This window comes from Sphaeramia orbicularis, chromosome 7 (genome assembly GCF_902148855.1).
Source record: "Sphaeramia orbicularis chromosome 7, fSphaOr1.1, whole genome shotgun sequence".
Lineage (NCBI taxonomy): Eukaryota > Metazoa > Chordata > Actinopteri > Kurtiformes > Apogonidae > Sphaeramia > Sphaeramia orbicularis.
The window spans coordinates 5,620,505-5,642,926 of NC_043963.1; the positions used below are offsets into that span (position 1 = coordinate 5,620,505).

Consider the following 22,422-nt stretch of genomic DNA (forward strand, 5'->3'; position numbering starts at 1 on the left):
GACATATACAGGTAATAATATACAGGTAATATAGGATATATACAGATAAAGTAGGATATATACAGGGAATATACGTACAGGTAATATAGGATATATAAAGGTAATGTACGTACAGGTAATATAGGATATATACAGGAAATATAGGATATATACAGCTAATAAATATACATGTAATATAGGATATATACAGGTAATAACTGTACAGGTAATATAGGATATATACAGATAAAATAGGATATGTACAGATAATATATGATGTATACAGGTAATATAGGATATATATAGGTAATACACAGTATGTACAGGAAATATGGAATATGTACAGATAATATAGAATATATACAAATAATATAGGATATGTACAGGTGAGATACTGTCTGATGTCATGATGCTTCTGTTATACATGATGTGATAGATTCTCACATCAGTTCAGTTTTGAGCTGTTGTTTTTTATTTCTATGTTTATATATCGATTGATCTGTGTTGATCTAATGCTCTATAACTGATCAGTGTCAGTGCTGTTCAATAATAACTAATATCTGACTGGAAATACTGACTTTGAGGGAAAACTGTTCATAAAGGACATTTTTTTAACCTGAATTATTCCATTTCAGTTTGGTTTTGAGGTCTTTGAGTCGCCTGGTTCTACTGTTCATCCACCTGTTCCCTGTTCGCTCGTACATCACACGTCAAAACTATTTGGAAAGAACTTTTGGAAAAAACAACACCAACATTTGTACAGAAAACACCAGCAGCATCTTCATTCATTCATCTGTTCATTCATTCATTTATTCTCTTCTGCTTCAGTCATATGACACAGGATTCATTTTTCAGCAGGTGATTAAATATTAGTCAGTTTTACTTATTCATGTATTTTTTTTTTTTTTTTTTATTTCAGTCGGAGCTTTTTGGATCCGATCAAAGGCAGATCAGTCACTTTCCTCCCCGTTCTAAAAATGTTCATAAAAATGGAATAATATAAAACACTTCTGCAGATTTTGGTGATTCCTCTGCAGTTTTATACCAATACAGTGAAAAACAGTGTGTTTTTATCCTCTAACCTGAACTGAAATTATCATTATGTTCTTTTTTTTTTATAGATAAATCTTGTTATTTGACAACAGAAGTGTGATCTTTATATACAATGGCACAAATGGTCCATTCAGAGTCTATTTTTACCAGTGAAGAAGTGAATAAGTTACAGTTTAACAACACTGTGCAGTAGAATAATGACTGCACTGAGTTATAAAACTGGGATTATTCCTGTTTATTTGATCTTTATGGGTGTAATGTGTATTTTAAAAGTTACTGTAACTGAGAACAGTCTGAACAGAAAAGACTGAACAGTTTATTATTCTGTTGTTTGTACTTGTTTGATCATTTTCAGCTGAATTGAACAACAAACTCCTCATTTCACACATTTAATCTATAAATAAATGTTACACTGCTACGACGACAGTGTTGGATTTGTTTCCTGTTGTTTCGATGCACATGTTTATGAAACAAAACCAAAAAAGAAGCAGAATCAGACAAAAACGAGGAGGGAAAAAAGGTTTTTCCAGTTTCAGAGGACGATCGCCCAGTTAGAGTCTGTTATATAATGAATAAATATCCACTGTTTTTGTGAAAAACCCAGTGGACAAACAGAGCGTTTGTGTCTGCTTTTAAATCTGTAAAAGAAGAAAAAGCCTGAGAGGATTAAAATCCTGCTGTGGAGAGAAAATCCTATCTGAAAGAGATTTTATTTAGAAAGGAAGGGAAAAGCAGATTTTCAAAATAAAACCATCGGTCAGCACATTTACCTTCAACCCATAAGAGAAACACTTCTTATTGGCTTTAATTCCTTTTCATTTATGTGCCTTTCATTTATTTCTGTATTTTTTCATGAGTCTTTGTAGAGCTGCTGCTGCCACCTGCTGGTGACTCATGTTATTACATCAGATTTTACATGATTCAGATTTAACTTCACATCATTATCTCACATGAAGGTGGTTCTAAGTGAAAATAAAACAGTAAGCATGTAAAAATAAACAACAAATTGGTTTGTGTATAAGGCCAATAATTATTAGTCCATCTTGAATACAAAAAAAAAAATCATCATAATTATTCTTTTTATTCTTCTTTGTCTTATTAATCACCATCATCATAATCATAATAGTAGTAAAAGTATTGGTATTAAAATTGTGAAGGGGACATTTTTTTCCTATAGTTTACATAAATTGTCTAATAAACAAAATAAAATCCTAAAGCGTCTGCTTTTATTGTTTTTCTTGGATATAAGAAAATACGAAAACACTTAATGAAAGATACAGTTTTAAAAACCTTCTGATGAGTCAAATATGGACTAAACTCACCACGACTTGACATAAATCAGTATGTTTGGTCATGTTTTTTCAGAAAATGTGCAAAAATGATCAAATCTGTGGCTTAAAGGTTCCCAAAAGCACCATGAAAAATACAACATAAAGTCTGGAGTCAGTGTTACTTGTGTTGAGATTCATATAATTATTGAATTTTATTACACTTAATTTTCCTTATGTGCAAAGAGAAGCACAGATAGAGATAATTTAGTCTGGAGAAATGAAAAAATGAGCATATGATTTAAAAAAAAAAAAAGTGTACACACACACACACACACACACACACACACACACACACACATATATATATATATATATATATATATATATATACACTGAACAAAAATATAAACGCACCACTTTTGTTTTTGCTCCCATTTGTCATGAGCTGAACTCAAAGATCTAAAACTTTTTCTGTGTACACACAAGGTTTATTTCTCTCAAATATTGTTCACAAATCTGTCTAAATTTGTGTTAGTGAACACTTCTTCTTTGCTGAGATAATCCATCCACCTCACAGGTGTGGCATATCAAGATGCTGATTAGACAGCATGATTTTTGCACAGGTGTGCCTTAGGCTGGCCACAATAAAAGGCCACTCTAAAATGTGCAGTTTTATCACACAGCACAATACCACAGATGTCACAAGTTTTGAGGGAATATGCACTGGTCATGCTGACTTCAGGAATCTCCACCAGAGCTTTTGCCTGTGAATTGAATGTTCATTTCTGTACCATAAGCCATCTCCAAAGCTGTTTCAGAGAATTCATGAAGAAGACTGTGCGAGGAAAATGGTGGTCACACCAAATACTGACTGGTTTTCTGACCCCCCCTGGACCACCCAATACAGTAAAAGTGCACATTTTAGAGTGGCCTTTTATTGTGGCCAGCCTAAGTCACACCTGTGCAATAATCCTGCTGTCTAATCAGCATCTTGATCTGCCACACCTGTGAGGTGGATGGATTATCTCAGCAAAGGACAAAGGAGAAGTGCTCACTAACACAGATTTAGACAAATTTATGAACAATATTTGAGAGAAATAGGCCTTTTGTGTTCGTAGAAAAAGTTTTAGATCTTTGAGTTCAGCTCATGAAAAATGGGAGCAAAAACAAAAGTGGTGCGTTTATATTTTTGTTCAGTATATATATATATATATATATATATATATATATATATATATATATATATATATATATATATATATATGTATATGAAAGAGGAGAGTCTGAGTCATTCAGGATCTGTCTTTTTAATAAACCATTACTACTATTTATTTATCTATTTATTTGCAAAAGTAAGTGCCATAAACTGCCCTGTAAACCTTTGTTCATATGTGGGGATAATCATGAATTCATTTCTGTAAAATGACATCAATGATCAAAAATACAAGTACATTCTGTTTCATATGACTTGGAATACTTTCTCTTATTTGTAAAAGTAAAACAATAAGAAAGTTGAATAACAATTTAAAAAATACACTTTTGTAATTGATTTAATGATCAAAAACTTACAAAAATTGGCACCTATATATATATATAACTATATAACTATATAACTATATATATATATATATATATATATATATATATATATATATATATATATATATATATATAATCAATGACATGAATAAAAATAACACAAGTTCAACAGAAAGTATTAAATCACAAATATTTTCTTTGTCAAATCAAACATGACTGCACAGTATTGGTTTAAATGGGTGTTTTTATAACTTCACAGCTTTAAATATTAGGAATTATAATATAGTCATTAAATGTGAGTCATTACATAACTTTGAAAAAGTAATTTTTGACATCTAAGTGACTCATTCCATGTTCAACAGATTGATAAATTAATCTGTAATCGGTTACATTTCAAAAGAAACCTTCACAACACTGACAATAATATTCATAAAAAAGTTAGCAAATGGAAACATAAATATTTGTCTCTCTCTCTCTCCCTTTTTTTTTTTTTTTTTTTTTTAACCTATTTTTAATAATGATATACGTTTAATCGACATTCATAAATATATGACCTTCAACAACACACATACAGTTAAAAATTAAACACATTAAATATATAAATGATATGAATGCCTGTATATAGAGAATAAACGTGTTTTAATAATAAACTAAACCGGATCCCGGACTCTGATCCGGATCGATGCGGATCCAGATCTGTACTCCACTACTTCTGTCTGACACGTCCAACATGGCGGCCTCCGCGGCTTCACGTGAAGTGTTCAGAGAAGGAGTGAGAGCAGTGTTACACACCTGGCCGGTCCTCCAGGTAAGACCCGAACACCTGTGCACACACCTGAGAGCCCGGTCCGTCCACAGGTAAACAGACAGACCGCGGAAACAGACGGAAATACCCGACGTGATCCGAGGAGCCGAGCGGCTAAAGCTAACAGGCTAACAACATGAAGCTAACAGGCTAACAACCTGAAGCTAACAGGCTGAAGGCAGACACAGTTTCAGACAGAAGCAGAGTCATTAAAGTTCAGTTTTTAAGAGTCAACACTAGTTTACGTAGTGTTACCAAATCTGACGAGTGTAAATACAGTTTTTTTTGTATGGTGGGGCTGGTTTAATGAGGTTTTTTCATGTTTGAAGTGTTCTATTATTACAAAGAAACCAGGTATCTGACATTAATTTAACATTCTGATGCAAACTTGAAAACTAAAAATTATGCGTTTTTAACCAAATCTTAATTGATTTTATGTGAACTGTGAAAATGAGGTGAAATGGGTCTTTTCTTGTATCGTCTTTATTTTGTGCATGTGTCACAGTATGTATTCACAGTATAAACAACGCTTCAGAGTGTGTTTATGACTGTAGTATGTTTGTGTTTCTACTGAATGAAGGAGTATTAGGATTTACAAAATATCTAATATGTATTGATAAAATGTATGTCTTTACAAGGGAATATTATATCAGAATATTATGTGAAGTAATGATTATGTAGAGGGTACAAATCTATTAAAATTATTTGTAAAACCTATTTTCTTACCGAATGGGCAAGATATTGGAAAATTCCCATCTCACCCAAACGCAGCAGCAGCAGCTGTTGTGACTGAACCTCAGGTCAGTGTTTGGTTGTTTGACTCTGATGATTTCTTTGTTTTATTTCCATGAAGACATTTCACTAAAATAAAATCACAGCTTTATTTTCATAATATTATAGCTTCATTATTAATGTCTGACCAATTTATTAAATTTTTTTTACCCTAATTCACCTTTATATTATGAGAAAAAACATAACATTGTTTTAAACGTTGCAGCCACGAAATACATTTAATGACAAATTATTTACTTCAAGTTTAGAGGGTGAGTGTTTGGTTTTGTGTGAAATTTTAGGAAACCAGATGATTATTTATGGGTTTAATTGATTTTATTAGTAAAAGATGTTAAGAAGAGGATTCTGTTGGGTTTCTATAAATTGGCTTAGAGTCTGGTTTTGACTAACTCTATATATAAAGTGTCATGAGATAACTTTTTTGTGATCTGGCGCTATATAAATAAAATTTGATTGAGTGAGTGATTTGATTGGTTTCCCCTGTAAGTCGCTTTGGAAAAAAGCGTCTGCCAAATGCATAAACATAAACATAAGATACTGTTATTACAATACAAAAAAAAACAGAGGTGGAACTTTAACGTCCTCAGACCCAGCTATGGGTTTCATGGACAAGAGTTTTACAGCTTTATACAAAAACAAACAAAAAAAAAAAAACAACAGCTGTCCACTGCAAAGGACATTCCATTAAAATAAAAATAAAAAATGCATCAGAAAAAACTGTTGCATCGTGATGTTTCCAGTATACGCAATTATTTAGTTTTAAAAAGCCAAAAATGTGTACTTTCTTGACATTTCCATGAAAGCAATTTTAATGATTACAGTAATAACATTTTAAAAAGTAGTAAAATAAATAAGATGACAATACTGTGAATTGTTGTATGTTCTGACAATGTTAAATGGCGCCTAATGTCCACTTGAAAACGTCTCTCCACTGTTTCCACGGTAACAGTTCAATGGGTCCAACTTTTACAGATAAATGATGATATCACATATTTAGTCTGAACGTCTGAATTTCCTCAGATCGCCGTGGACAACGGATTTGGAGGCGTGTACGGTCAGCAGAAAGCTGACTGGTTGGTGGATGTGGTCCAGCAGTATTTCCATGACAACGGTAGGTCACCACGGTAACCAGTTAGCTAATGACTACGGGCTGTTTGGATTAAAGCCACAAAATGTTACGTTTCCATGTTCAAATATCTAAAAATGATTTGCACATATTGAATAGTGTGTGTGTGTGTGTTTTCCCATCAGCTGATCTGGACCAGTACGAGGTGGAGGATTACATCTCTGGGCTGATGGATCAGGAGTTCGACACCGTGGTGGATGATGGGAGTTTACCTCAGGTACAAACACTGACACTTTGATTTTAAAGGACAAACGTGGATCAGAAAAGATGGGAAAAAAAACAAGATTCATGTTTCAGAAAAAGAGGAAACAGGAGTTTTCAGCTTCAGTTTCACAGTAAAACACTGATGTTTTATACGGTTTATTGACCTGCCGTTCATCAGGATGTAAACGTCACATATTTAAAAGGAGAATCTGTGAAACCAACAACATTTCTATGTCATTAACCCTTAGGAGTCTGGGCCTATTTTGGCTGTTTTTGACTACTTTTACCTTTATATACTATATAAAGAAATGTTTACTATACCCATGTTTGGTATCTCTTTTTTCAGCACAACTTCATTTATATCATCTGCCTATTCATTTTCCACTTTAACCTGCTATAGCAACACAAAAGGCCAAAAAACACTCAAAAAAAAATCTGATTTGAAACATTTTTATAATTTATTGCATAAATAACACAAAGATGTTTAATGAACCTTTTCAAAGACTTTAAAGGTGAATATTGGTTCTAAATATTAGGTATATAAAATTTAAAATGTAATAAATTAAAACTATACTTAAACAGTTGACATAAAAGCATATCTTTACATGTTGTAATTATTCAAATTACGTCAAAAACAACGAAGCGAGACTCTTGGTTTAAAAAGACGCATTCCTGTTTACCGCGGCAACTTGAAACATACAACTTTTCACAACTCGTGGCATACGTACATCTGCCTCCGAGAAAAATTCCCTTTGCTTCTTAGTAGGGATGCTCCGATACCGATACCAGTATCGGGCATCGGCTCCGATACTCAGTGTGTGTACTCGTACTCGTAAAAGTAATTCGATACAAATGCACTGATACCACTTACGGCCGTGTGACATTCCCAGTTCAGTGCAGCAGGTACGCGGCGGTGGAATAATGTGTGGGCAGTGTGAAGAGTGTGGAGATTTTTCAAAATAAGCGACGGTGATAAAAGTAACACTGACTGACAGTAATGTTCCAGACACAGACAGATACGGACACAGCGTTCTGTCCGTCCTCTGCGTACATTCTATCTGTTTTCCAGGTGCTGGTGGAGACAGAGAATACCACCAGGAGTACGGAGCGGTGCGGACCACCGCCAGCGGAAGTGAAAACGAAACTTATGGCTCATTTCTCTTTTCTTTTCCTGCTGAAGCTAAACTTTTAAACATTACCAGTGAAAATGCTGCAATATTGCTATCACATTGGTGTTACCTCTGTCGTCTCCATGTTTGTTATTACTGACTTTCTTCTTCTTCTTCTCAAAAAATAACTTTCCTCTTCTTCGTGGTATTTGTCCAGTATGGTTAATTCAGAGTGGCGCCCCCTGGTGGATTAATTGAGAAACGCTCATTCCAACACATTAAATGTCAGTAGCAGCACTTTGTTCCAGTCAGACTAATGACAACGACAATAAAGCACATTTACAAAAGGAACTAAGAACTGGAATGGGATTATTAAGTACTCGTATCGGTACTCGGTATCGGCAAGTACTCAAATGTAAGTACTCGTACTCGGTCTGGAAAAAAGTGGTATCGGTGCATCCCTACTTCTTAGGTAATGCTAAGCCTCATGGGAAATGTAGTTATCTTAATCTTAGCATTTACTATTGCTTATTTTAACTCAACTTTCAACATAAATCACAAATGAAATATCTTGTATCTTTTTACTCAGAAATGAATTAACTGCAATTGCATATGCATCGTCAAATTATAATAAATCTAAACACAAATTACTTGTACTTTATCCTTCCCAAATAAAGTCACAACATTACATGAGTGTGCCGCCCCCCCCCCCCCCCCAGTCGTCCTGGTTTCCTCATCCGGTTCAGGTGGGGGTCATTCTCACCCTTACCTGTAATGCTACTGCAGTCTGTGGGTTAGAATCCACAGATTCAGCCAGTTTTTACTTTTTGAAAAAGGACAAAAAAATGACGAAGCTATGGTAAGATATATAACCCCCCACCACCTAATTTTCATACTTTTACTCATGTTTGTTTGCTCCAGTTTCAAACCGTCATATCTCTGTTTGTATTTCCTCTATCAACATCAAATAAAAAGTGAGCGAGTGTTTCAAGTCCACACTTTTGAATGCAGTTTTCTCCAGTGGTCTACGTGACCTACTTCCTGCTGCTAGTGCGTTAGTTCTTTCTTATATTTGTTGCAGTTGAACCTTCACCTCTGCGTCTCTGTCCTTTCAGGTGTCGCTGACTCTGATGCAGATGTTCGCTCTGTGGCAGCAGGGGGCGCTGCAGCAGCTCCAAACCAACATCAGCAAACTGACACAGAACACGCAGAGGGCAAAGGTCACGGCGGCGCCAAGCAACTCCGACCAGGACAGCGATGGCGGCGACGCAGAGGTGGGTCTGAGCGGTTCTGATTCTGTCGATCCGAACGTTTCACAGGTTCATCAAAGAATCTGTTTTTGTGTCTGAGATGTTTCATACCTGTTGATCCACGAATCCTATCAATATGTGTAAATAATGTGGACGTTCAGAGGTTAGGTGGTTACCATGGAAACACCGTCATCCTCTACAGCATTGATTCACCAGTAAAACCCATGGAGTTGGATCAATGACAGTGGATGGATACACTGGGTTTATATATATATATGAAATAATAAAAAGAATGAACATAAATAAAAAATGTACAAAATAATAAATAATATAAAAAAATAAGTAAAAAAAAGAATCTTAAACATAGTAAAAAAGAATAAAATATGCTATATAGTGAACAAAAACAAATAATAAATCAACAAAACAACATTAGCAATATAAGCTACAAACTGAACAAAACTGAGAAAAAAATAATAAAAACAAAATGAACAAAACAAATGCTTGTTATGTTAACATTTATAGATTTCCAAATGAATGTTTCTCTATATTTAACCTTTTCCTGAGGGATTTATCACGATTTATTACTATGTTATCCACTGCATTTTTCAGTATAAATCGTGTATTTTCTAATATTTAACCCACTGATCATGTAGATGTTCATTAAAACTCAGAGTAAATTCAAAGGTTATTGTATGAAAACAGAGAAAACTGAAAAAAAGTCACTTTTTCAGAAAAAAATATAGCGTTAAACTGCAGGTAAAACAATTTTCTGATTTGATATGACCCAGAAGTCACTAACTTCTTGGTGTGTTGAGCTGAACAGTCGTGTTATTGGTTATGTGGTGTTACTCAGAGGCAGAAAACGTGTTACTCTGAAGGAGGACGACATGACAAACTGAAAAAATGGTCCGGGCCTTCCAGGTGTTGTTTTGTCTGATACAGTGGGTCCATGGTAGACAATCTAAGCAGAAGACACTTCAGTAACACATGAAGAAGTCAGGAACTTCTGGGTCAGGCCAAATCAGATATCAAAAATGTCAACATGAAACCCCACATTTGGTCCATTTGATTATTTCCAATTTTTAATTTGTGTGAACAATCAAAAGAATGAAAAACAACTTGTTTTTTGATTTTTGATTTGTACATGAATAATGAAGTAACAAGTCAGTTTTTCATTTTCCGTTTGTGGATTCTCAATTGAATATGAAAAGAACGAATGATACATGGATTGTGATAAAAATCAGACGCTGCTTTAAATGTATGTGATGAAATGTGGTCATAGTAGACTATGTGTAAAGTATTGTTGTCTTTGTCAATTAATTTTATAATACTAATTATTATTATGACGATGGCTACTGCCACAGTACTGTGGCACAAAATATCACTGTGTCTATTGCCAATCAGGGATACTGTTCCATGAAGTCATTATCCTCTTTTTTTTTTTTTTTTAATCTTACTCATTATCCTCTTTTTTTTTTATTTTACTCATTATCCTCTAGTTTTTTTTTTTTTTACTCATTATCCACTTGTTTTGGTTTTTTTTATTTTTATTTTACTCATTATCCTCTTGTGTTTTTTAAAATTTTACTCATTCTCCTCTTGTTGCCACAGTACTGTGGTCATATATGCCGTATACTTCAGTTCATTCTTTTGTGCATTTTTCTACCACAGTACTGTGGCAACTCATGGAAGAAATGACAAATTAGTGATAGTATATATTATAGAAAAGGAGTTACTGTGCTAAATACACTATATGTTGTTTTATGGTGTTCTTTGCTCTGGAGAAGGTGGGCAGAGCTACATGTTAGATGCAGTAGTGTGTCATGTGACTTCAGTTCTGTGTCAGTTCAGTGCTGTGGTCCTGTTGAATTCTGCACTCTGAACGTTGTCCCAGTGGCTGATTTATATCAATGTTGTATTTACCTACCAGTAAACACCCCCACCCCCCCCCGAAAATCTTTAGGGAAAAAAAAAAAGCTATTTCCACTGGGAATTGAACCCAGGTCTTCCATGCTGCAGTCTGATACATTACCAAGTGAGCTAAGCATCAGTTGTGTTTCACGATGACCTGTTCACCTTATGATTGCCTCAGTACTTTTCGGGATGTACATGATGGTCTACACATGATATAACGAGGGCGCTGATTGGCTCTGTGGTTATAGATAAACCCATATTTCATGCCACAGTACTGTGTCAATAGTCACTTTGTATTATTATTCCCATTTTTATTATTACTATGTTATTATTCTTTCTATTACTTATACGAGGGGGGGGCTGAAAAGTTCATAGCCTGACTAAGAAGAAGTTCTTCCCCAGCAGTGAAACTGTGCATACATTAAAGTCAACCTCTCCTGATACTAACTGCAGGGTTTCCTTCCAGATAAACCCACACTGGATAAATAATTTAGGACTTGGAAAAGTAGTACTACAGACATTTCATGAAAATGCTTGCTTTTCACCCCTCCCTCGTTCTCCCTACCCCTCTTGAATTCCTCTTCCCAGTTTTGCACAGTCTATAAAGCTGGAGCATCAGCCCCTACAGCAGCCATGTCAGCATGGACGTCCTGGGGGGGCTAAGCCCTTTTTCTGCAGACATTTGATAAGACCACGGTGCCATGGATGGTTCACCAAATGTCTCTGGTACTACCGTACTTTCTGGGCTATAAGCCGCGGCTGACTATAAGCCGCAGGTGTCCACGTTGTGACATGAGATATTTACACAGAAAGATGGTAAACAGACAGATTATGTAAATATTTATTTCCATACCTTAACTGCTTTTTTCCAAACAGTGCCTGTAAAACGGCAGGAACAGGCTGGTTCAAAAACCCAGAAAAGTCCTGGATCTGTATCTTCATCTTCCTTCTGCTCATTGAACCTACAGCAGTCGTCTTCTTCAGTGTCGGAGTTCAAAGGCTCCGTCACTCACCTTCTACGTCTCTCCTCCGTTGTTGCTCAATGGCACTTCTGTGCTGCAGCTCTGTTTCCTTCTTAGACAGATGCATCGATTGGTTTTAACTTAAAAGCAGCAAAATATGCATTTCTTCACATGTTTTCCATGATGAGGGTTTGTGCATGACACACAAAATGATTGTTAAAAGTTAAGCTTAAACTTCTCCTCTTCATCACCTCTTCCACCTGTCTGTCTCACTTTTGTGCTTCCTGCTAGAGCACCCCCTGGAGACCATTAGCCTGTATAAAATCTATACTCGAGCCGCATCGCTGTATAAGCCGCAGGGTTCAAAACGAGAAAAAAGTAGCGGCTTATAGTCTGGAAAGTACAGTACTTTTCGAAGTCCTAAATTATTTATCCAGTGTGGGTTTATCTGGAAGGAAACCATGCAGTCAGTGTCAGGAGAGGTTGAATTTAATGTATGCACAGTTTCACTGCTGTGGAAGAACTCCTTCTTACTCAGGCTACGAACTTTTCAGCCCCCCCCCGTATATACTGTTGTTATGACTACTAGTACTGTTATCGCTTTATTAGAATTAGAACACAGGATTATAACTTCTTTCTTATTACTACTGTTATTTTTTCGCTGCTGTTTTTTTTGTTCGAGGCCCCGTCCAAAGGATCGATAAAGTTCAATTTAATCTAATGTGTGAAATCTGTTCATAAAGTTGTCGGTAAAAGTGTTGAATAACGGCTCCTGTTCATCTGTTTCCATTGGATGGTAAAGGTCAGACCAGTGTTTACGTCAGCTGGTCTGGTCTGATGGTTGCTGACCGGTGCTTTTGTGTCCAGGGGATGGAGTGTGAGACGTCCAGTCCATCGGTCAGCAGGACACAAGCCCCCCCTCCTCCTCCTCCTCAGGATGAAGACGATGGGTGGACGGTGGTGCGGAGGAAGAAGTGAAGACGATGAACTGTGCAGCCTGGAGGAGCTGACCTTTGACCTTTGACCTTCAGCATGGGACACACAGACTGTTGGACATTTGTCCTCATGTTGGTCTCTGGGACGTCCTGGTCGAACCTCTGTGAAGGTTTAACCCTGGGATGTGGACTTGAAGGGAGGGGAGCGTGACCTTTGACCCCAGATTAAATGACCTTCATGGTGTTTTTTAAATAACTGTGTTTAAACGTCAACTCCTGTAGGTTTGATCCCATCAGACTTTTACTGAGTCAGTGACAGGAACAGGATCCCTGTTCGCTTATTTAAACACCTCACGGTTGATACGTTCTGTTTGAATTAGACATTTTTAGAACTATTTGTAAATGTGCAGTTGAAGTTTTACTAATGCTTCAAACTGTCCAAATAAAAGATTACCAGATATGTTTCATTTTCATCAGCTTTAGTTTGTGATTTTAAAGTTGGTCATATTATTGTTTATTATGATGAAAAATGCTCCAAATCTACCAAAAATATATTAGAAAAACCTTTGAAACCGCGATGGAAAAATGATCCAAAATAACCGTTTTCAGGGGTCATGCCATAGAACACCACCTGTTTCCTGTTGGTGATCATCTGAAAAAGAGTTTGGGACGACCAAAAATACCTCAGAGTGTTAACTCTGAAGTCAGGTTTGTCCTGAACACTTTTAGCATGGGTGAAAAAAAGATCCAAGATGACCAGGTCAGAAATGCTCCAAAAGTGTTTTTGGACCTTTCAAAGTTCAGAATAAACACTCCCTGAGGTGTTTAAGGTTGTTTCAACACTTTTTTCTGATGGTCATAAAAAGACTCAAAATTGGAATTTTCATAAGGCTATAGTATGACGTCCAAAAATGGTCATTTCGAACATATTTTCATAAATGCTTAAAAAGTGTTTTAGAGCATTCCTAAGGCATCGATAAACACTCCCTGAGGTGTTTCAGGTTGTTTCAACACTTTTTTCAGATGGTCACCAAAAAGCTCAAAATTGGAATTTTCATAAGGCTATAGAATGACGTCCAAAAATGGTCATTTCGAACATATTTTCATAAATACCCAAAAAGTGTTTTAGGGTGTTCCTAAGACATCAATAAACACTCCCTGAGATATTTGAGGATGTTTCAACACTTTTTTTCAGATGGTCACCAAGAGGGTCAAAATTGGAATTTTCATAAGGCTATAGTATGACGTTCAAAAATGGTCATTTTAAACATATTTTCATAAATGCTTAAAAAGTGTTTTAGAGCATTCCTAAGGCATCGATAAACACTCCCTGAGGTGTTTCAGGTTGTTTCAACACTTTTTCAGATGGTCACCAAAAGGCTATAAATTGGAATTTTCATGAGGCCATAGTATGACGTCCAAAAATGGTCATTTCGAACATATTTTCATAAATGCCGAAAATTTTTTTAGGGCATTCCTAAGGCATCGATAAACACTCCCTGAGGTATTTCAGGTTGTTTCAACACTTTTTTCAGATGGTCACCAAAAGGCTCAAAATTGGAATTTTCATAAGGCTATAGTATGACGTCCAAAAATGGTCATTTCGAACATATTTTCATAAATGCTTAAAAAGTGTTTTAGAGCATTCCTAAGGCATCGATAAACACTCCCTGAGGTGTTTCAGGTTGTTTCAACACTTTTTTTCAGATGGTCAAAAAGAAGGTCAAAATTGGAATTTTCATAAGGCTATAGTATGATGTCCAAAAATGGTCATTTTAAACATATTTTCATAAATGCTCAAAAAGTGTTTTAGGGTGTTCCTAAGACACCAATAAACACTCCCTGAAGTATTTCAGGTTGTTTCAACACGTTTTTCAGATGGTCACCAAGAGGCTCAAAATTGGAATTTTCATATGGCTATAGAATGACGTCCAAAAATGGTCATTTTGAACATATTTTCATAAATGCCCAAAAAGTGTTTCTGGGTGTTCCTAAGACATCAATAAAACCTCCCTGAGATATTTGAGGATGTTTCAACACTTTTTTTCAGATGGTCACCAAAAGGCTCAAAATTGGAATTTTCATAAGGCTATAGTATGGTGTCCAAAAATGGTCATTTTGAACATATTTTCATAAATACCCAAAAAGTGTTTTAGGGTGTTCCTAAGACATCAATAAACACTCCCTGAGATATTTGAGGATGTTTCAACACTTTTTTTCAGATGGTCACCGAGAGGGTCAAAATTGGAAATTTGATAAGGCTATAGTATGATGTTCAAAAATGGTCATTTCGAACATATTTTCATAAATGCTCAAAAAGTGTTTTAGAGCATGCCTAAGGCATCGATAAACACTCCCTGAGGTGTTTAAGGTTGTTTCAACACTTTTTCAGATTGTCACCAAAAGGTCCAAAATTGGAATTTTCATAAGGCTATAGTATGATGTTCAAAAATGGTCATTTTGAACATATTTTCATAAATGCTCAAAAAGTGTTTTAGGGTGTTCCTAAGACATCAATAAACACTTCCTGAGGTGTTTCAGGTTGTTTCAACACGTTTTTCAGATGGTCACCAAGAGGCTGAAAATTGGAATTTTCATGAGGCTATAGTATGACGTCCAAAATTGGTCATTTTGAACATATTTTCATAAATGTTGAAAAAGTGTTTTAGAGCATTCCTAATGCATCGATAAACACTCCCTGAGGTGTGTCAGGTTGTTTCAACACTTTTTCAGATGGTCACCAAGAGGCTGAAAATTGGAATTTTCATAAGGCTATATAGTATGACGTTCAAAAATGGTCATTTTAAATATATTTTCATAAATGCTTAAAAAGTGTTTTAGGGTGTTCCTAAGAAATCAATAAACACTCCCTGAGGTGTTTCAGGTTGTTTCAACACTTTTTTTCAGATGGTCACCAAAAGGCTAAAAATTGGAATTTTCATAAGGCTATAGTATGATGTCCAAAAATGGTCATTTTGAACATATTTTCATAAATACCAAAAAAGTGTTTTAGGGTGTTCCTAAGACATCAATAAACACTCCCTGAGATATTTGAGGATGTTTCAACACTTTTTTTCAGATGGTCACCAAGAGGGTCAAAATTGGAATTTTCATAAGGCTATAGTATGACGTTCAAAAATGGTCATTTTAAACATATTTTCATAAATGCTCAAAAAGTATTTTAGAGCATTCCTAAGGCATCGATAAACACTCCCTGAGGTGTTTCAGGTTGTTTCAAGACTTTTTTCAGCTGGTCACCAAAAGTATCAAAATTGGACTTTTCATAAGGCTATATATAGTATGACGTTCAAAAATGGTCATTTTAAACATATTTTCATAAATGCTCAAAAAGTGTTTCAGGGTGTTCCTAAGACATCAATAAACACTCCCTGAGATATCTGAGGATGTTTCAACACTTTTTTTCAGATGGTCACCAAGAGGGTCAAAATTGGAATTTTGATGAGACTATAGTATGACGTTCAAAAATGGTCATTTTAAACATATGTTCATAAATGCTCAAAAAGTGTTTTAGAGCATTCCTAAGGCATCAATAAACACTCCCTGAGGTGTTTAAGGTTGTTTCAACACTTTTTCAGATTGTCACCAAAAGGTCCAAAATTGGAATTTTCATAAGGCTATAGTATGATGTTCAAAAATGGTCATTTTGAACATATTTTCATAAATGCTCAAAAAGTGTTTTAGGGTGTTCCTAAGACATCAATAAACACTCCTTGAGGTGTTTCAGGTTGTTTCAACACGTTTTTCAGATGGTCACCAAAAGGCTAAAAATTGGAATTTTCATAAGGCTATAGTATGATGTCCAAAAATGGTCATTTTGAACATATTTTCATAAATACCAAAAAAGTGTTTTAGGGTGTTCCTAAGACATCAATAAACACTCCCTGAGATATTTGAGGATGTTTCAACACTTTTTTCAGATGGTCACCAAGAGGGTCAAAATTGGAATTTTCATAAGGCTATAGTATGACGTTCAAAAATGGTCATTTTAAACATATTTTCATAAATGCTCAAAAAGTATTTTAGAGCATTCCTAAGGCATCGATAAACACTCCCTGAGGTGTTTCAGGTTGTTTCAAGACTTTTTTCAGCTGGTCACCAAAAGTATCAAAATTGGACTTTTCATAAGGCTATATATAGTATGACGTTCAAAAATGGTCATTTTAAACATATGTTCATAAATGCTCAAAAAGTGTTTTAGAGCATTCCTAAGGCATCAATAAACACTCCCTGAGGTGTTTAAGGTTGTTTCAACACTTTTTCAGATTGTCACCAAAAGGTCCAAAATTGGAATTTTCATAAGGCTATAGTATGATGTTCAAAAATGGTCATTTTGAACATATTTTCATAAATGCTCAAAAAGTGTTTTAGGGTGTTCCTAAGACATCAATAAACACTCCCTGAGGTGTTTCAGGTTGTTTCAACACGTTTTTCAGATGGTCACCAAGAGGCTGAAAATTGGAATTTTCATAAGGCTATATAGAATGACGTCCAAAATTGGTCATTTTGAACATATTTTCATAAATGTTGAAAAAGTGTTTTAGAGCATTCCTAATGCATCGATACACACTCCCTGAGGATTGTCAGGTTGTTTCAACACTTTTTCAGATGGTCACCATGAGGCTGAAAATTGAAATTTTCATAAGGCTATATAGTATGATGTCCAAAATTGGTCATTTTGAACATATTTTCATAAATGCTGAAATACTGTTTTAGGGTGTTCCTAAGACACTAATAAACACTCCCTGAGGTATTTCAGGTTTTTTCAACACTTTTTTCAGATGGTCACCAAGAGGGTCAAAATTGGAATTTTCATAAGGCTATAGTATGACGTTCAAAAATGGTCATTTTAAAAATATTTTCATAAATGCTTAAAAAGTGTTTTAGAGCATTCCTAAGGCATCGATAAACACTCCCTGAGGTGGTTCAGGTTGTTTCAACACTTTTTTTCAGATGGTCACCAAAAGGCTAAAAATTGGAATTTTCATAACGCTATAGTATGATGTCCAAAAATGGTCATTTTGAACATATTTTCATAAATACCAAAAAAGTGTTTCAGGGTGTTCCTAAGACATCAATAAACACTCCCTGAGATATTTGAGGATGTTTCAACACTTTTTTTCAGATGGTCACCAAGAGGGTCAAAATTGGAATTTTCATAAGGCTATAGTATGACGTTCAAAAATGGTCATTTTAAACATATTTTCGTAAATGCTCAAAAAGTGTTTTAGAGCATTCCTAAGGCATCGATAAACACTCCCTGAGGTGTTTCAGGTTGTTTCAAGACTTTTTTCAGATGGTCACCAAAAGTATCAAAATTGGACTTTTCATAAGGCTAAAGTATGACGTTCAAAAATGGTCATTTTAAACATATTTTCATAAATGCTTAAAAAGTGTTTTAGAGCATTCCTAAGGCATCGATAAACACTCCCTGAGGTGTTTCAGGTTGTTTCAACACTTTTTCAGATTGTCACCAAAAGGTCCAAAATTGGAATTTTCATAAGGCTATAGTATGATGTTCAAAAATGGTCATTTCGAACATATTTTCATAAATTCCCAAAAAGTGTTTTAGGGTGTTCCTAAGACATCAATAAACACTCCCTGAGATATTTGAGGATGTTTCAACACTTTTTTTCAGATGGTCACCAAGAGGGTCAAAATTGGAATTTTGATGAGACTATAGTATGATGTCCAAAAATGGTCATTTTAAACATATTTTCATAAATGCTCAAAAAGTGTTTTAGAACATTCCTAAGGCATCGATAAACACTCCCTGAGGTTTTTCAGGTTGTTTTAACACTTTTTTCAGATGGTCACCAAAAGGTTCAAAATTGGACGTTTCATAAGGCTATATAGTATGACTTTAAAAAATGGTCATTTTAAACATATTTTCATAAATGCTTAAAAAGTGTTTCAGCGTGTTCCTAAGACATCAATAAACACTCCCTGAGATATCTGAGGATGTTTCAACACTTTTTTTCAGGTGGTCACCAAGAGGCTCAAAATTGGACTTTTCATAAGGCTATAGTATGACGTCTAAAATTGGTCATTTTGAACATATTTTCATAAATGTTGAAAAAGTGTTTTAGAGCATTCCTAACGCATCGATAAACACTCCCTGAGGTGTTTCAGGTTGTTTCAAAACTTTTTCAGATGGTCAACAAAAGGCTCAAAATTGGAATTTTCATAAGGCTATAGTATGACGTCCAAAAATGGTTTTTTAAACATATTTTCATAAATGCTTAAAAAGTGTTTTAGGGTGTTCCTAAGACATCAATAAACACTCCCTGAGATATTTGAGGATGTTTCAACACTTTTTTTCAGATGGTCACCAAGAGGGTCAAAATTGGAATTTTGATGAGAATATAGTATGACGTTCAAAAATGGTCATTTTAAACATATTTTCATAAATGCTCAAAAAGTGTTTTAGAGCATTCCTAAGGCATCGATAAACACTCCCTGAGGTGTTTCAGGTTGTTTCAAGACTTTTTTCAGATGGTCACCAAAAGTCTCAAAATTGGACTTTTCATAAGGCTATATAGTATGATGTTCAAAAATGGTCATTTTGAACATATTTTCATAAATGCTCAAAAAGTGTTTTAGGGTGTTCCTAAGACATCAATAAACACTCCCTGAGGTGTTTCAGGTTGTTTCAACACTTTTTTCAGATGGTCACCAAAAGGCTCAAAATTGAAATTTTCATAAGGCTATAGTATGACGTTCAAAAATGGTCATTTTAAACATATTTTCATAAATGCTCAAAAAGTGTTTCAGGGTGTTCCTAAGACATCAATAAACACTCCCTGAGATATCTGAGGATGTTTCAACACTTTTTTTCAGATGGTCACATAGAGGCTCAAAATTGGACTTTTCATAAGGGTATAGTATGACGTCCAAAATTGGTCATTTTGAACATATTTTCATAAATGTTGAAAAAGTGTTTTAGAGCATTCCTAACACATCGATAAACACTCCCTGAGGTGTTTAAGGTTGTTTCAACACTTTTTTCAGATGGTCACAAAGAAGGTCAAAATTGAAATTTTAATAATGCTATAGTATGATGTCCAATAATGGTCATTTTAAACATATTTTCATAAATGCTTAAAAAGTGTTTTAGGGTGTTCCTAAGACATCAATAAACACTCCCTTAGATATTTGAGGATGTTTCAAAACTTTTTTTCAGATGGTCACCAAGAGGGTCAAAATTGGAATTTTGATAAGGCTATAGTATGACGTTCAAAAATGGTCATTTTAAACATATTTTCATAAATGCTTAAAAAGTGTTTTAGGGTTTTCCTAAGGCATCAATAAACACTCCCTGGGATATTTGAGGATGTTTCAACACTTTTTTTCCAGATGGTCACCAAGAGGGTCAAAATTGGACTTTTCATAAGGCTATAGTATGTTGTCCAAAAATGGTCATTTTGAACATATTTTCATAAATGCTCAAAATGTGTTTTAGGGTGTTCCTAAGACACCAATAAACACTCCCTGAGATATTTGAGGATGTTTCAACACTTTTTTTCAAATGGTCACCATGAGGATCAAAATCTGAATTTTCATAAGGCTATATATTGTATGACGTTCAAAAATGGTCATTTTAAACATATTTTCATAAATGCTTAAAAAGTGTTTTAGAGCATTCCTAAGGCATCGATAAACACTCCCTGAGATGTTTCAGGTTGTTTCAAAACTTTTTTCAGATGATCACAAGAAGGTCTCAAAATTGAAATTTTCATAAAGGCTATAGTATGATGTCCAAAAATGGTCATTTTGAACATATTTTCATAAATGCCTGAAAAAGTGTTTTAGGGCATTCCTAAGGCACTCGATAAAGACTCCCTGAGGTGTTTCAGGGTGTTTCAAATCTTTTTTCACATGATCACCAAAGAAGGGTCAAATTGAAATTTTCATAAGGGTATATAGTATGATGTCCAAAAATGGTCATTTTAAACATATTTTCATAATGCTCAAAAAGTGTTTTAGGGTGTTCCTAAGACATCAGTAAAACTCCCTGAGGTATTTTAGGTGTTTTCAACCCTTTTTGCAGATGGTCACCAAGAGGCTCAAAATTGAATTTTCATAAGGTTATAGAATGACGTCCAAAAATGGTCATTTTGAACATATTTTCATAAATGCCTCAAAAAGTGTTTTAGGGTGTTCCTAAGACATCAGTAAACACTCCCTGAGGTATTTTAGGTTGTTTCAACCCCTTTTTGCAGATGGTCACCAAGAGGCTCAAAATTGGAATTTTCATAAGGCTATAGAATGACGTCCAAAAATGGTCATTTTGAACATATTTTCATAAATACCCAAAAAGTGTTTTAGGGTGTTCCTAAGACATCAATAAACACTCCCTGAGGTATTTTAGGTTGTTTCAACACGTTTTTCAGATGGTCACCAAGAGGCTCAAAATTGGAATTTTCATAAGGCTATAGAATGACGTCCAAAAATGGTCATTTCGAACATATTTTCATAAATACCCAAAAAGTGTTTTAGGGTGTTCCTAAGACATCAATAAACACTCCCTGAGGTATTTTAGGTTGTTTCAACACGTTTTTCAGATGGTCACCAAGAGGGTCAAAATTGGAATTTTGATAAGGCTATAGTATGACGTTCAAAAATGGTCATTTTAAACATATTTTCATAAATGCTTAAAAAGTGTTTTAGAGCATTCCTAAGGCATCGATAAACACTCCCTGAGGTGTTTCAGGTTTTTTCAACACTTTTTTCAGATGGTCACCAAGAGGGTAAAAATTGAAATTTTCATGAGGCTAAAATGGTCCTTTTGAACATATTTTCATAAATGCTGAAAAAGTGTTTTAGGGATTTCTCAAGACACTAATAAACACTCCCTGAGATATTTGAGGATGTTTCAACACTTTTTTCAGATGGTCACCTAAAGGCTCAAAATTGGAATTTTCATAAATCTATAGTATGATGTTCAAAAATGGTCATTTTGAACATATTTTCATAAATGTTTAAAAAGTGTTTTAGAGCATTCCTAAGGCATCGATAAACACTCCCTGAGGTGTTTCAGGTTTTGTCAACACTTTTTTCAGATGGTCACCAAGAGGGTAAAAATTGAAATTTTCATGAGGCTAAAATGGTCCTTTTGAACATATTTTCATAAATGCTGAAAAAGTGTTTTAGGGATTTCTCAAGACACTAATAAACACTCCCTGAGATATTTGAGGATGTTTCAACACTTTTTTCAGATGGTCACCTAAAGGCTCAAAATTGGAATTTTCATAAATCTATAGTATGATGTTCAAAAATGGTCATTTTGAACATATTTTCATAAATGCTTAAAAAGTGTTTTAGGGTGTTCATAAGACACCAATAAACACTCCCTGAGGTATTTCAGGTTTTTTCAACACTTTTTTCACATGGTCACCAACAGGGTCAAAATTGAAATTTTAATAAGGCTCTAGTATGATGTCCACAAATGGTCATTTTAAACAT

General features: G+C 34.8%; 1 protein-coding gene and 1 long non-coding RNA gene across 2 annotated transcripts; both read left to right on the forward strand.

Moving 5' to 3' along the window:
- LOC115422154 (uncharacterized) lies at window positions 1–1,456 on the forward strand. Its single transcript, XR_003935801.1, has 2 exons — window positions 1–100; window positions 366–1,456. It is a non-coding gene; the product is annotated as an uncharacterized LOC115422154 (long non-coding RNA).
- Window positions 1,457–4,521: 3,065 nt separating this feature from the next.
- LOC115422148 (pre-rRNA-processing protein TSR2 homolog) lies at window positions 4,522–13,404 on the forward strand. The gene is made up of 5 exons (XM_030138250.1): window positions 4,522–4,650; window positions 6,460–6,550; window positions 6,691–6,782; window positions 8,994–9,152; window positions 12,872–13,404. Exons 1-5 carry the CDS (start codon window positions 4,525–4,527, stop codon window positions 12,980–12,982), a joined length of 579 nt encoding a protein of 192 aa, XP_029994110.1. The 5' UTR covers window positions 4,522–4,524; the 3' UTR covers window positions 12,983–13,404.
- The last annotated feature ends 9,018 nt before the right edge of the window (window positions 13,405–22,422 follow it).